Source organism: Lepisosteus platostomus, chromosome 20 (genome assembly GCF_059453375.1).
Source record: "Lepisosteus platostomus isolate fLepPlt1 chromosome 20, fLepPlt1.hap1, whole genome shotgun sequence".
Taxonomy (NCBI): Eukaryota; Metazoa; Chordata; class Actinopteri; order Semionotiformes; family Lepisosteidae; genus Lepisosteus; species Lepisosteus platostomus.
This window is the reverse complement of record NC_142630.1, coordinates 14,037,883-14,053,143: the sequence shown is the minus strand read 5'-3', so window position 1 is coordinate 14,053,143 and position 15,261 is coordinate 14,037,883. Positions and strand designations below refer to the sequence as shown.

The window sequence follows — 15,261 nt, the reverse complement described above, 5'->3', positions numbered from 1 at the left end:
GGCTCGGTGATAAAGAAAATCAAACTGAAAAACGATAGGAGCATAGTGGTCTTGGGGAACCCGAAATGTTTTTTTTTACTTTTAAATATGACAATTCAACCATTGCTATGTTGTTTTAGTTTCTAAGAAAACCCAATTAACTACGACCATTAATCTTTTGGTATTTTTACTCAAAATTAGAATGCAAGCAACGCCATTTCGGCTCCTAAAGGGAATGGTTAGCCTTTAGAAAAGCACCTTGTTGAGCCAAAATGACGGCCACAAGGGTGACAGTTTCTTCGAATGAAACGCGAGTGGTTGCTAAGGAGCTTTGCTCGGTATCCAGGAAGTGAGATCACTACGAGATCGTACGGTTGTGTTTCTTTGGTCGAAAAAAGCCGAGGACTCCTCAAAAAACTTTTCTAAAAAAAATGAGGCAAAGCGCTACGTAAAAACACCGTTTCGAAGAAGGACAACAAGAAACTGAGTTTGACCTGTGTTGTGCAATGCAGGAGTCGAGCTTTGAATTTTGCCGCAGGCCACTCTGAAGTTTACTCAATGTGTTGTTCATAGGCTGGAAGGGACGGAAGAAGAAATACAAGATTTGTGAAAAAAGAGGAAAAAAATGGAGTGTACAAGTAACAGGGGGGTAGGGAGGTCGGCTTCAACAAGTTGTGGTGTCCCGACATGTTACACCTTGAACTGCGACAAGTAACAGGGTAGAAGCGGAAAAAAAGAAGGTACGTCGTTATCCGAAATTCCCAATCACGGTTAAAGAAATGGCTTGCTGCGATTGAGCTGAAAAAATAAATGACTAAACTTTCATATTGCTGCTCAAAACAGCATTAAACAGCTTCTCCGCAAGAAAACAAGATCGGCCTTCGCGCAACATGCGGATCGGGGTTGTTGGAAAAACACCCCTGGCGACTTTCCGTCTGAATAAAGCGCTATGGATCAGTATCCCCGGGTCATATGGCCTAGACTAGCCTCCATCGTCTGCTTGCTCACTGGCGATAGTGTTGTTGTTCGGAGCAATAACGCTGACCGTAACTGCGCCGAATATTTCCAGCATCCTTGTACTGACCGCAGTAATAACGCGTCGTAACGGTGTTGTGCCGCGAGTTGTCTGTCCGCCCCTGACGCGTCTTTGCGCCGCTAAAGTGTGTAGTCAGGTAGGAGTTAGATCGAGACCGTTACTGCACACACACACACAAAAAGTTACAGGAAAGTGCAATGGTATATTGTTTTCGCGAAGGGTCAGCAAATTCCGTGTGCAACTCTACCTGCACCGTTTCTGTAAAACGGAGAAAGAAAAACAGCCTAGGGGTGTGGGGTTCTTCCCATGCTCTGGAGTGATACAGTTGTTATTCGGGCTGTGATCAAGTGTCTCCGGCAAGACCGTGCCTCGCTGCCGGGAGGTGTGGGGGTCGAGCCTGTGCTGCCCTGCCAGGCTCCGTGTTGACAGCCCTGGCCGCGGCATCGCCGCTCAGCTGCCCGGCTGGGCTCTTGACGGTCCCTGAAGGACTGTCATACGGGGGCTGTGCGCAATATTTTGATTTCAGAATTTCCTCCCCAGCGGGAGGGAGGGACACCGGAGCTTTGTGAGTGAAGTGCCACATTCTTCCTCTTTCTGATCGGTGCAGGCTGGGGTTTCTTTCACGCTGTCGGGGTTGCTCAGCCTCGGTGTTTGTGCCACGGTAGTTTCCTTTTGTTTCTTTCATGCAAAACACAAGCAGATTTGAGAATTTGATATTTTTTGGGGTATTATTCAATGTGCATGTGTCAGTTTTCTGTAGTTTTATGAGTAGGGAGCGCTACAGAAGGTCATTCTTGCCTTCTGCCATAAGACTGTACAACACATTCACTGTGTCTGGGCAGGGGCAACACGTGTTGACGTGTTTTTGGACTAAACATAAAACTTTGCTTACATCTGTTTTTTTTTCCTGTTTACAACTGTGTTTTGTACAATATATGCTAGGGATTTGTGCAATATATTTATAATGTCCAATAGAGCCTTTTGTGTACTGTACTTTCGGGTCTGGTTTTGGATATTTTGTACTGTGAGCAACTCTGTATAATCCATTTTTTACTTTTACTGCACTTCTCACTGACTGTACTGAGTGTATTGTATTGTTGTCTTATTGTAGCATTCCGTTACACTGTGCTAAGCTGCTGTTGCACTGCAATTAACCTCACAGGATCAATAAAGTATCTAGAAACAGAACTTCATGTGTGAAGGAGCAGGTAACAGGAATTGCACACTGAAATGTAGAAAAGAAAAATACATTTTGGCTGTTGCACCTTATTCAGGTGTGTGAAGAAGACCTTTTTTCTTCTAATTCCGTGTGGAATTAAACCCTTCTCGTTCCATCGCAGGCTTTAATTATGCGGGAGCCAGACATATCCTTTTCCTATCCTTTTGTACAGTTTTTCTACAAAGAAAAATGGTGCTCAAGACAGTGTTTATAAAGAAATATGCCGTTTTTCCATTGTTTGAAAACCTTTCCTATGGCCACAGAGAACGCATGAATGACTTATGTTTATGTCCCTTCAGATAATCAATCAGTTCACCGAGAAGGCAAACGGAAAAATCTGCTTAAACTGTCTGACGCAGAGTGGCAGTAAGCTATTCTGCGATTAGCACATTTTTGAAGAAAAATAGTTCATGGTTTCTCAGAAAGGGAGTTCTTTTTCATGATGGATGAGTAGTTTTGTGATTTCTACGAGCTGCCACAGGCATGGGAGTAATTATAATTATAATAATAATAATTGCTTACACTTATATAGCGCTTTTCTGGACACTCCACTCAAAGCGCTTTACAGGTAATGGGGACTCCCCTCCACCACCACCAATGTGCAGCATCCACCTGGATGATGCGACGGCAGCCATAGTGCGCCAGAACGCTCACCACACATCAGCTATCAGTGGGGAGGAGAGCAGAGTAATGTAGCCAATTTATAGAGGGGGATTATTAGGAGGCCATGATTAGTAAGGGCCAATTGGAAATTTGGCCAGGACACCGGGGTTACACCCCTACTCTTTTTCGAGAAGCGCCCTGGGATTTTTAATGACCACAGAGAGTCAGGACCTCGGTTTTACGTCTCATCCGAAGGACGGCGCCTGTTTACAGTATAGTGTCCCCGTCACTATACTGGGGCATTAGGACCCACATGGACCGCAGGGTGAGCGCCCCCTGCTGGCCCCACTAACACCTCTTCCAGCAGCAACCTTAGTTTGCTAAGGGAGTCTGCTCTGGGGCTCTCCAGTGTCTGTAAAATCCCCCCAAGAAGAAAAGCAAGTGTCAGGCTGGAGCAGAAAATAGGAAAAAAGTACAAGAAAAGAGAAGGAATAGTGTGCTGGATTCGTTTTTTAATTTAAATGACATTTTCCCATTTTACACTGAAGGAAAACACTCTGAGTCCACTAAGGTTTTTTTTTTTTCTTTCACTACTAGATATATGTGATTTGGGTTGTCTTATGATGTCGTAATGTACTGTCTACATTGTGTGGGGTCATCTGCTGTACTGTGATTGTCCCGAGATGTCTTGGCATTTAGGCTACTTAAAAAACAAGGTAGAAATGATTAAGTTATGAGTGCTTCAATGCTGAACAGTGAAAAAAGAGAAACCATTCCAGTTGTAGAGAGATCTTGAAGTATATGAAGGCTCCATTGCGGGAAGGTTTTTTTTTTCTTTGTACATTTTGAGTGGAATTAAACTGTACTTGTTTCAGTGAAGCTCCCACTCTAAACTCATTAAAAACGATTGATGGATTGTGCTGTTTTTTTTTTAGACTAATAGGAATAAAAAGAACCACAGGCCGGGAGAGTTGATAATCTTGTGTTTCCGTCTTCTTTCAGGTTTTTTGTTTTACAAGCTTCCGTTAAAAAAAAACAGCAAGAAACGCAGTTGCTCGGCCACGACAGTAGGGACTCGGAAGATGACCGAGAGAGGATGATGCCCGCTGGGACTGGGGGCAGGATTGTGACATGATGGGCTGTGGGACGAGCAAGGTACTCCCTGAGCCGCCCAAAGACGTCCAGCTCGACCTGGTCAAGAAGGTGGAGTCCTTCGTGGGCCAGAAAACGGACAAGTACGAGCACTTCATTAAGGACCGTGGCAGCGGGGGCAAAGCTGGGGAGAAGGTGGGCTCCCCTTCGCCTACTCAGGCTGTGCCCCACCCTTGCAGCCCGGCAGGGGGGGTCCCCCATGGCCACCAGGACCCCAGTGACCCCCGGAGGAACAAGGTGGCGAAATACCGGGCCAAGTTCGACCCACGGGTGACGGCCAAGTACGACATCAAGGCCCTGATCGGGCGGGGCAGCTTCAGCAGGGTGGTGCGGGTGGAGCACAGGAGCACCAAGCAGCCCTACGCCATCAAGATGATCGAGACCAAGTACCGGGAGGGGCGGGAGGTGTGCGAGTCGGAGCTCAACGTGCTGCGCCGGGTGAGGCACACCAACATCATCCAGCTGATCGAGGTCTTCGAGACGCAGGAGCGGGTCTACATGGTGATGGAGCTGGCCACCGGCGGGGAGCTCTTCGACCGCATCATCGCCAAGGGCTCCTTCACCGAGAGGGACGCCACGCGGGTGCTGCAGATGGTCCTGGACGGGGTGAAGTACCTGCACACCCTGGGGATCACCCACCGCGACCTGAAGCCCGAGAACCTCCTGTACTACCACCCCGGCACCGACTCCAAAATCATGATCACGGACTTCGGCCTGGCCAGCACCCGCAAGAAGGGGGACGAGTGCCTCATGAAGACCACCTGCGGCACTCCCGAGTACATCGCCCCCGAGATCCTGGTGCGCAAGCCGTACTCGAACGCTGTGGACATGTGGGCGCTGGGGGTGATCTCCTACATCCTCCTTAGCGGCACCATGCCTTTCGAAGACGAAAACAGAACGCGGTTGTACCGGCAGATACTGAAGGGAAAATACAGCTACTCAGGGGAGGTAAGCACCACTCTTCTTCTCGGTGCGATTTTAATTTTCCCCCGGCTTTCAGAAATCATTGGTAAAGCCCTCTGCTTAAATTCAAGGAGAAAGAGATCAAAATGGAGGCGGCAGTTCAGCTTTCTTTGAGTCTGGGGCATTTTATTCTCGTGGGTTATAAAGCTAATAATCGTGACGTCTCCCCGTGTCAGCGCTTCGATTCTTATTAACCAGTGTCATCTGTTTTCTCCACTGTTTGGTGGTTGAATCTGACGGTGTGCAAGGTTACCATGGCAGCAGGTTCAGCAGTTCAGGACCTTGTGTAATCATTCCTGAGGTGATCAGCCCAGCTCACTTTTAAATTGCTGTTGGGTATTTGAAACGCCTAGTTAAATATGTAAGATATGTTTTTTTAAAGTGCATTGCTGATGGCCTGTCTTCCTTCAAGAACTGGCTAGAGCGATGAGCTACTAGTGTCTAAGCAAGCTGATGGGCTAAATAGCCTGCTTTTGTTTGTAACCTTTCTAATGTATTTCCATCCATCCAGTTTCACAAATGTTGCTCGTTCCTGGTGAGGATAGAGGCTCTTATAAAAAAAACAAAAAAAAATCTGACCCATTTTCTCACCCCCTGCAGTTTTCTGTCCTACTCTTGATTTTTTAAGATGTGAACGATGGAACTCCAGTAACTTGAAGGCTCCAGTAACTGTGTCCCACTGTGTCTGTGTTGTCATCTTCTATTGAGTGAACAAGCTCACCCTGCAGTGTGTTCCTCCAGGCAGACTGACTGTGCAAGTGGCATTTGTGCTTTTCTGAATATCTCTAGCCAAGGTATATGTGGCCTACGTGTGCTCTGAACTTCACCTGTGAAACTCCATATCCAGATAAGAAAAGATCTGATGATGTCGGCGAAATCCATCTGATGCACGAACCGCTCTGTGTTCAGATCTTCTTGATCATAAAGTAGTCAATCTTGGTTACAGAACAGCTTATTTGTAGGATTGCTGCAGTCTGTACTTTCAGTAGGGAGCAGCAGTGTCCAGCTATCTGTGGGGTCAGTCTGTTTAGTTGAATCTGATTGCAGGAGTATTGCTGACTGCAGGAAAGAAAAATGTTTTTTCAAGTATGTTTAGTATGTTTCTAGTTACCAGTCTCAAGGATTTGCCCATGCAACTGGAATTAAAACTGCTGTTGTACAAGAGAGAAAAGGACAAGTTGTTTTTTTTATTCAGAAGCTCGTCTCTTGATGTTTTCAAAGCATTTGAAGTGATTGTGTCCTATGAAGACAGAGTTTCCAGATTTTCCTTGATGAAAGAAAATAAAGAAAATCCTGCCAGTATCACTATTAGTTAGTGAGATGAAATGGTCTGACATAGTTGTCGGATGTCAGTTTTGACACTTCGCTGCTATAGCTTTTAAGTGTTAAAATGATACATTCTGTGTTACTTTGAAGGATGACCTGGTCTTTCCGATCTTGTTAAATTGGTTTGGGGAGAGCGGTCCGAACGCAATCCAATTGGTCTTCCTGCTGATCCGCTAATAGCATGTGGGATAGAATCTATTCAAGTTGTAAGGATGAGAAAGATTGTTCTGTGTTAACAGTCTGTGTCTCACGAGAAGGTGAGCGTGTGTGGAGGAGCAGGGCAAAAAACTGGCAGAGAAGTATGAACTAGAAACAATAAAACTCTTGTCGTTTTCAACAGCCTTGCTTTGATCTTGTGAAAGTACATGCTCTGTAATGTAACTGACTTGAGTCTCGGATTGCACATGTTGAATATTCAATGCCTTAGCCTCTGGCTCCAGCACGTCCCTGGTACTTGGGATAATTGTGGATTCAGAATCTGTACGCCTTTTGCCATCTGAGAAAATACGGCAAAGACTTTGGATTCATGTGGAGTATGAATGAAGAGGCGGAAAAATTCAATAATAAAACAGTTACTGTATATGTTTGTATGCATAACATAATCACATTGCCTTGTTTGTTTTTGGGAAGAAGTAAAAGATGCAACACTTCCACAGCAAGTTTGACATTTTCCAGAAATTTATGTCATCGTTCACCTTTCAGACTGTTTAATCTTGAGCAGTTCTATCAGAAGTAAGACCTCTCCAGCAGTCTGAAATATTGAATAATTGGTTTTATTTTCTTGGATGTGGAGTGCTTTTGACTGGAAATCTATTTTGTTGGTGTGATTTCTCTCATTTTCAGTAGGGGAAAGAATACACAATACTGTGTATTGATGAATGGTGTATTTGTCAAAGGCCACATAAAACTCTGATTGATTCTATACACTGGAAACGTCACACAAAATCGATCCTGTGCGTTGAAAGCATCCTCAACCCAGGAAAGGGGTAAGGCATTTTGGATGGTCTCTGGAGATGTTCAAGAATTCTGAACATATGTAAATTAATCTCCCTCAGTGATTAAAACGATTAACCCGGAAATATCTGGTATGTGACGTTTTTCAACATTAACAGTTGGAGTTTTATGTCCTGCATGTATTTGTGCTTTTGTGATTGACTACAGGTAGTGCTTTCTCAGACACCGGTTTGTGTTCATTCTGAATCAGTTTCCAAAACTTTCACTTTTCAAGAAGCTCAAAAATGCATCATGCGAGGATGTGCATCTGAAGACAGTGGAAAGAGTGAAGAACCAAAAGCAAAGTTCACTGCCTGCAGAGAGGAATAAAGGAACATGAGTAAGGCCATTGAGTATTAGTGTGTGAGTCAGTGTCCTCTGGATCACGTATGTTTTCAGAGCCTTTATCCCTGACGGTAGGTGACCTCAGTGAAGATGCAGGACAAGTCTGTGGTGTACCATGAGTCAGATTTGTCACAGACTTTCATGTTTTCATCAAAAAGGAGAGGAAAGGAAATTCAGGTTTAAACCATATACTGCATTAAGGAATAACTAGAGATTCATCTTAAAAAAATAAAAAGCAACATCAGTCTTAAGTAGGAGGAACACATCAAGAAGCTTTCAATATAGTTCAGTATTTTGTTTTTAATAAAAAGGGATTTTATTTTTTCCAGTGGTAATTTAGAGGACATGGGGGCAGGTGGATTGAGCAATCCGATCACATTTTCAGGGGGTTCGAAGGAGATGACCGTATCGCCTGTGCAGTACCCCAGCATGACTGTGCAGAGCTGGATGACTTCCAAGGGTTGTGAACTGCTGGGTTCTTGACCTTTGCGTTTCTCTTCCTGGCATTTAAAGGGGGGATGTGTTGCTGTGTGATGGGGCGTAGTGGGACTGAGCAGTGAGGAGCGCTCCGGTGTTGCCTCGTTTCTCGAGCAGCTGTGCAGAGCGCATCTTCCGGGCCAAGTGTCTTCACCTCGCTGGTGCAGCTGGATGCTTGAACTCGAGCCTCTTGCGTGCTCTGCTGGCTCCGTCATCCTGTTGCACCTACTCGGAGGCGGTCCTGGTGGAAAGACTCTCAGTACCTACTAGAAATTGGAATGTTGTATTTTTTAATGCAGAATGCGAACACGTATTAACGTGTGACTAAGAGGGAATCAACATTTTTCAAGCAATCTCTGATGGAAGTGTCTTCACACTGCTTATATAAAGGGCTTTGGAAGGTAGCTGAAATGGAGTGGCTGGCGTTTTAGGAGTTTTTAATTCTATTTAATCTGCCGAGTCATAATCTGTCAGTCCCCCAGGAAGCTAGAAACAGTGCTCGTTATAATGATTGCTCCCGGCTAACGCTCTCCGGCAATTGATATAGCTATAATGTGAAAATCAAGCATTATGTCCTGCTCTTTTGGGAGAAGCCTGCAGTTTGTTTAAGGACAGTATGAAACTGTGGCTCACTTCCAGCATATTACATCCCATAATTAATCATTTATTAGCAATTCTAAATTGTTCATGACATATGGTAGTTTTATCACTCATAGGTTTTTATGTGTAAATGACAAAATTGTTCTATTAGATTGTTTTAATGGATGAGTGCAGTGCACTTTAATCTGTTTTTAAGTCAATAAAGTGTCACAGAGATGTCCCATGTACCATTCAAGCCTGTCTAAAAAACTGTTAAAGGAACAGGCTTATGTCTAGAAGCCCTATTGCAGTTTTGTCAAAATAGTTATCATAATTTGTTCATCAAAATTTGCCTTCATAATTAATTTAAAGATGGTCCAGGTACAGTGTTAGAATGTTTATTATAAGATGTGTTTTTTATTTATTTTCTTGTAGATAAGATTGAATGGACTGGCCAGAAGTGCGAATTACTTCTAAACTTGGTCTGTTTCCACTGTAGTTATTTACAGCCATCAGTGTCCTGATGCATGTCTGATGTCCACCAAACAGCATGGGTGTTCATCTGCAAATACTTTCCTGTTTTGGATCTTGGAAGTTTACAAAAAGCAGACATTCTTCTTTGTGTTGTTCTGTCTGGTACTGAATTATTTCCAGCTTCTTAAGACTGTGGAAAGGCCATTCCACTGAACTGAGACTTGTTTAAGTTTCAGCCCAGTCTTGTCACTTGTCACAATCCTCATGAAGCACACAGTTCATTAATTGCAATCCAGCTCAGAGAAACACTGCAGCCATTTTTTGGTTTAAGTGTTGTGACTTTTTCACCTTTTGCCTGAGGCAGTGAAATAGTATGTGTTGTGGGTATAGGGCTTGAGGTCTCTAGCTTTACAGGGCTTAAGTGCACACAGTGCAAGTGAATGGAGTTTTGTGAGGTTGTTGTAGTATTAAGTCAGAGGTATTTTGTCCTAAATACAGCATCATAATAGCTTGAATATTTTTTTCTGTGCCCCCCTTCTAATGTGGAACTGTCTTAAGAGCAGGGCTTAGGTAATGCAAGTAGTTCAGGTTGGGAGCTGCGTCAGCATGCATTGGCTGCAAAGGAACAAGTAAAGGTTTATTCAATGCTGAAAGGAGAAGAAAGAAAGCACAACGTTTCGGCTCTGCAGCTTTTTTCGAGTGTAAGAAAGATAGGACAGTCAGCAAAGATGGTAAACCCAATAGTAAAGTAATAACAAAGTAATGAACCTATTACTTGTTCTTTAGTGTTTGCAGTTCTCATTAGTTATATGTGTGGCTAAAATAATATTCTGAAGGCCATTCTTTAACTTGTTTTCCAGAATATTGTCCAGATTGAGGGTGTAATCTTCTGAAGGATTAGGAGCAGTTGTAAATTATTGATGAATTAAGTCATTCATTTAATTGATTTTTGCTTTAAGTGAATCAATTTTTGGTCTCAACGATCATCTTGGGTCCTGTTAGTGTGACGTGTAGCAGTAGGGAGAGACAGCAGAAAGGAAGAAATGCGTCTCCAGTTTGGCTCCCTGTTTCCGGACCCCCCCCCCCCCCCGCTCTATCTCCCCCCTGCAGAAAACCCGTGTAGCTATGCTACCGGGCTGGGGATGCTCCCAAGCCCCTCTACCCTGCTTTAGGAATCGTTCTCAATGGCTATTCTGGACACCTCTGGTCTAGGCTTTTCCACTAAAAATAAAAAATGGTTAACCCTCTCTGAGAAAAGCAACAGGGCGATCCAGGAAACAGCAGTCTGAGGTACAGTTCCTCTGCAGCCAGTTGTTTTGTTGCCCTTTGCTGCCCTCTAGTGACGATGTTCTCCAGATTGAGCTCTGTGGTCTCTTCATGTACTGTAGGACATTTTGATTTTGAATGACTTGTTCTCGGGCTATTTGGAAATATGCGTCAAGATGCACTTCGCTGATATCCTGTAGCACTGAGGCGTTTGCTCAGAGTTGTGCTCATCTGAAGGAGCAGAGCACGACAGCGCTGAGTTTCCTGTCTGTGGGGGGAGCGTAAAGAGGGGGACATTCTGTGAACTTGTCCGCCACTTTTGGATTCCCACCAGTGTTTTCTGTCTTTGTCCTTCTCTCTGTCCCCCCCCCCCCCCCCCCCCCCAGCCCTGGCCGAGCGTGTCCAACCTGGCCAAGGACTTCATCGACCGCGTGCTGACCGTGGACCCCGGCGAGCGCATGACGGCGGGCCAGGCCCTGAAGCACCCCTGGATCGTCAGCATGGCCGCCTCCTCCTCCATGAAGAACCTGCACCGCTCCATCTCCCAGAACCTCCTCAAGAGGGCGTCCTCGCGCTGCCAGAGCACCAAGTCCGCCCAGTCCACGCGCTCCAGCCGCTCCACCAGGTCCAACAAGTCGCGCCGGGTCCGGGAGCGGGAGCTGCGCGAGCTGAACCTGCGATACCAGCAGCAGTACAACGGCTGAGGCCCGGCCACAGCCCCGCTGCTGCCCTGACACGGCAAGGAACCCAGCGCAACGCCCTCTTCTCTCCTCCCCTTCCCACTCTTTTCTACCCTCTAATATTTATTTATTGAGATTTTCTCTAAAGTCTTTTGGCTTCCGGAACCTGAAGGATCTGTTGAACAGAATTCCACTCAAAAGCCTTGCCACGGATTTGCGTCCGTTTGCGTCGTTCCGCGAATCGCACGCAGATTCCCCGCGGCCTTACTCCGAATCCCCAGGATGAAAGAATCTCGGTCATTCACCTGTAGCTGCATGCAGAACTGTTGAGGATAAATAAAATATGCACAGGAAAAACAAAAGAGCAACTGGAATGTATTAAAACAATGTTATGCCGAAATGTCAGTGTGTTTGTGACGGGAACAAAAAAACCGAAGGTTTAACAAATTCAAAAACAAGATTTCAGGATCAGCAGTATGTAGTCCAATCTTTGTTCTAAACATTTAAATGCCCGTACCTTAATTGTTATTTAATTACAAAGAGCAAAAAAACAATTGGATATTCCGATTGAGAGCTGAATCAGCTATACAATTACAGGTAATCCACCTCAAAACTGCGACAAAAGCTTTATCTTCAGTAACATGCTTAGTATAGGTGTGTACCAATAGATCCTTTAAGTTAGCAGGATTTAAGTAAAAATTGTAGAGCTCTTGTCTTTTGCACACTGTGCAACACTCTCTTGATCTTAATCTTCAGGGCTAATGATATTTTTAAGTGCTAGAACAAGAGTGTGATGTTTTTAATAGAATAACCAATATCATTAGAAATATTCTGTCTGTAATAAGTCCTCTCCTGTTACTGGATTGTAATCACACGTTTGATGCTATTTGGATAATTGAGGTCACTTTTTATACCTACACAAAGTTTGAGATGTGTTAAAGCTGTGCAAAAAATAGTGTGCCATCCAAAAATAAACATTTGTTTTTTTTTTGGATTAGTTGGGTATCTCCAATATGAACTATAATCAGTTTTTTATTGTGCACATTTTTTCAACTTTTTAAAATGAAATTAACTTGGACTAAAGACCTTGTCACTGTCCTGCAAGTGTAAAAACAGGGTTTGCAGTGTATTAAATGCCACTCAGCACCTTCCATTCCTTATAGTCCAGTGGTTCCCAGTCCTGGTAGGACCTCTGTCTGCTGTTTTTTCATTCCATCTGAGCTGTACAGTAGATCATCACTGCTAATTGATTCTTTTAATTGATCTGCTTGGTTATGCAGGGTTCCTGTTCTTCAGGTCTCCTGAAGTTTCTTACCCTTTTTATTTCTGTCTGTTTTGCGGAGACTGGTACAGTATCGATTATAAATCCCATTCAAGGTTTTAAGTCCTGAAAATACGTATTTAAAAATTAGACCCAAACATAACATTGGAAATCTACTAACCAGTGATTAAGAACTTTGCTAGAGCAAAGCTGAGCAAGCAGAAGTCCCCCAAGACCAGGGTTGGAAACCTCTTCTATATAATATAGTTACCCTGTGGACAAAGTGACACTCAAGGTCAAACAGCAAGACTTTGACTGTGATGACATGTTTCATATTGTCTCTGCCTTTTCTGTTTTTCAACATTGACAAAAGCAAATGTGGCAAAACCCCTGTTTTTTTTAGGTATTTTACATGAAGCTGTTGGAAACTAAGTCTCTGTAATAGGTGGATATTTATTGTTGGCTATTGCATGCTGAGCCATTTGGCTGCATAAGATTCACATTCTTGTGAATGCTACAAAGACCCTGTTGTCTTGTATTTGAAATCAAAAAACCTCAGATGGTCAGGTGAGATTAAACAGAACTGAAGTAGCAATTTCTTTGTAGAAGCCAAATACCATCAGCTATTGAAATGTGACGTTGCCTTTTTTTGTGGTTCTTCACTGGCAAAAGCTTTCTATTGAATTACAGTTCTGACTACTGTAAAAGTACCATTCATCTTGCCCAGAATAAATGCTGAATGTGGTGCATGGCCTGTCATACACTTTACAAATTCAACCAAATACTTTCTATAAAGTGCAGAGTTCTGCCTTCACATTGGTTCCTTATGTTATCTCAAAGGAAAAAGAAAATAAGGCAAATCAGAAAATGGATGCCTAAGTCTGATAGTATTTTCTTTTAATTATTTTATATGCCAGTATTATCTTTTCTTGGTTGAAAATGTATAGCATTGCGACTTTGGAGAATTATTTATTTTAAACAATATTTGAGATCCTTTAGTAATTTTCTCTTTTCATCTTGCATAATAGCTGCTCATTAAATGTAGAAATTCCAGTTTGGATTCTTATTTAACTAGTTTTTGCGGTAACTTTTGATAATGCTACTAGACAAAAAGAGAAATCAGAACTGCTGTGTTAATGGGCATTCCTGTGAAGTTCAATTGTGCCAAAAAATCCAGTTAGGATGTGTCCATTTCATTACCACTATGCTTCATTCTTAAATATTGCATTGTAGATTATCCAAGCATTGGGATAATTGTTAATTTAGGTAGCAAAATAGACTTTTAAGATGTGTTCTAAATAGGCGTTAGGTATGATCATCAGTCCTTGTTGAATTGCAAAACCTTCCCTTAGCCCAGGTATTCCAACTTCTCCATCATGACTTCAAAGAGTTTTTAGTTGGGTTTGAAGAAATAAGCTACAAATTATGTTTGTCTACATCAGAACTAGCACTCTTGGAAAGGCAGGGAAGGCCCATTCTATTGAAGCTGATTAAAATGACAGTGTTTGCAATGTCATTGTATGAAAGGTGGGGGAAAAAAACACTTTTGTCCATTTACACTTTTGTACATTTGTCCTTGATGCAGCAGGTATGAGGAACTAAAGAAAAGTGAATTAATTCCAGTTAAGATCTCCAGTGTCATTATTTTGAAATCAGTTTTAAAGAATACACCAAAACACATCAGTGTGTTGTTTATTTGGAAAATGTGTTTTTGGCGCTAGAATAAAGTCCCCTAAGCATCTGCTGGATTTTATTCTTCGGTAGGTTGATTTTCATGTACAAGATTTTACCAGAAGATGGGAAGAAACTGCAATACTGTTGCGGAGGAGTGACTGTTGTTTTAAAACTTTCAAGGACATTTTATTCCTTTTCTCTTTGTAACTGTTTAATATTATTTTTTTACTGGATTCCCTGTACACTACTCAATTTTTATTTTTTTGTGAGGAGGTGTTTTTTATACTCTTGATTATAGTATTAAAATGTCTTCGTTCTGTTTGAGATGTGAATTTTGAGATACTGGAATTGCTGAATAGCAAATTTTGATCCATTGTAGTCCATGCTGTTGTCAGTCTCAGTGACTAAAATATTAATTGTAATACCAGTGTTTTGTTTTGGCAAGGAGAGTTTTGTACCTGCAGGAGGTCTGCAGTCATTTTTGACCCTAGCACTTTTAAGAGGACCTGTGGATAAAAGAGAATGTCTGGGTCATTTTCTAAATGTTCTTTGTATTTTCTTTTAACGTGTGATAGATATTTGGATGTCACATGGCCTTTTCCCCTCATTTGTTATGATCAAAATAGTTCAGATTATGTAGACAACATAGGACAATAATCATTTTATAATTTACCTTCTTAATTACAACTCATCATAAACTACTTGAATACTGTGTAATCAAAGTAGTTGCCAGCCACTACCCACAATATTAAAGGTCATCAAAGTTCTATTACACATGGTCAAAAGATGATTTAATTGACGCCAATTGAGCTACAGTCAGTTAAAATAATTTTATGTGATGATGACTCATCAGGACTGTCGGATCAGTAGATATGATTCCAAAATATTTAAAATCATTTACGTTTTAGGAATAAGTAAATTCATTTTTTATATTTACTGCTCTTATTGTTTCGACATCTCATATATGGTTTATATAAAAAATCATGCTCAAGTTGTGTTTGGAAAATATACCCATTATTGTACAAAACAAAAACAGCACTGTCTTAAAAGTTTTTTAAAGTATGTTTGTATCTGATGTATTTTTAAGTGTTTTCAGTGTTTATAATGGAGGCTAATAATGAATAGATTTTATTTACTTTTTTAATGAAGAACTGGTTCACTTAGTTCTGTGTATAATGTGCCTACAAAATAAACCATTTAACTTGTCTTATTGTCTCTTATTGCCAGATACATT

General features: G+C 42.3%; 1 protein-coding gene across 1 annotated transcript; it reads left to right on the top strand.

Annotated features, from left to right (window-relative positions):
* Positions 1-318: 318 nt before the first annotated feature.
* Positions 319-15,233, top strand: pskh1 (protein serine kinase H1). The gene is made up of 3 exons (XM_088613681.1): positions 319-719; positions 3,840-4,937; positions 10,799-15,233. The coding sequence occupies exons 2-3, from the start codon at positions 3,969-3,971 to the stop codon at positions 11,114-11,116; spliced, it is 1,287 nt and encodes a 428-aa protein (XP_088469807.1). The 5' UTR covers positions 319-719; positions 3,840-3,968; the 3' UTR covers positions 11,117-15,233.
* The last annotated feature ends 28 nt before the right edge of the window (positions 15,234-15,261 follow it).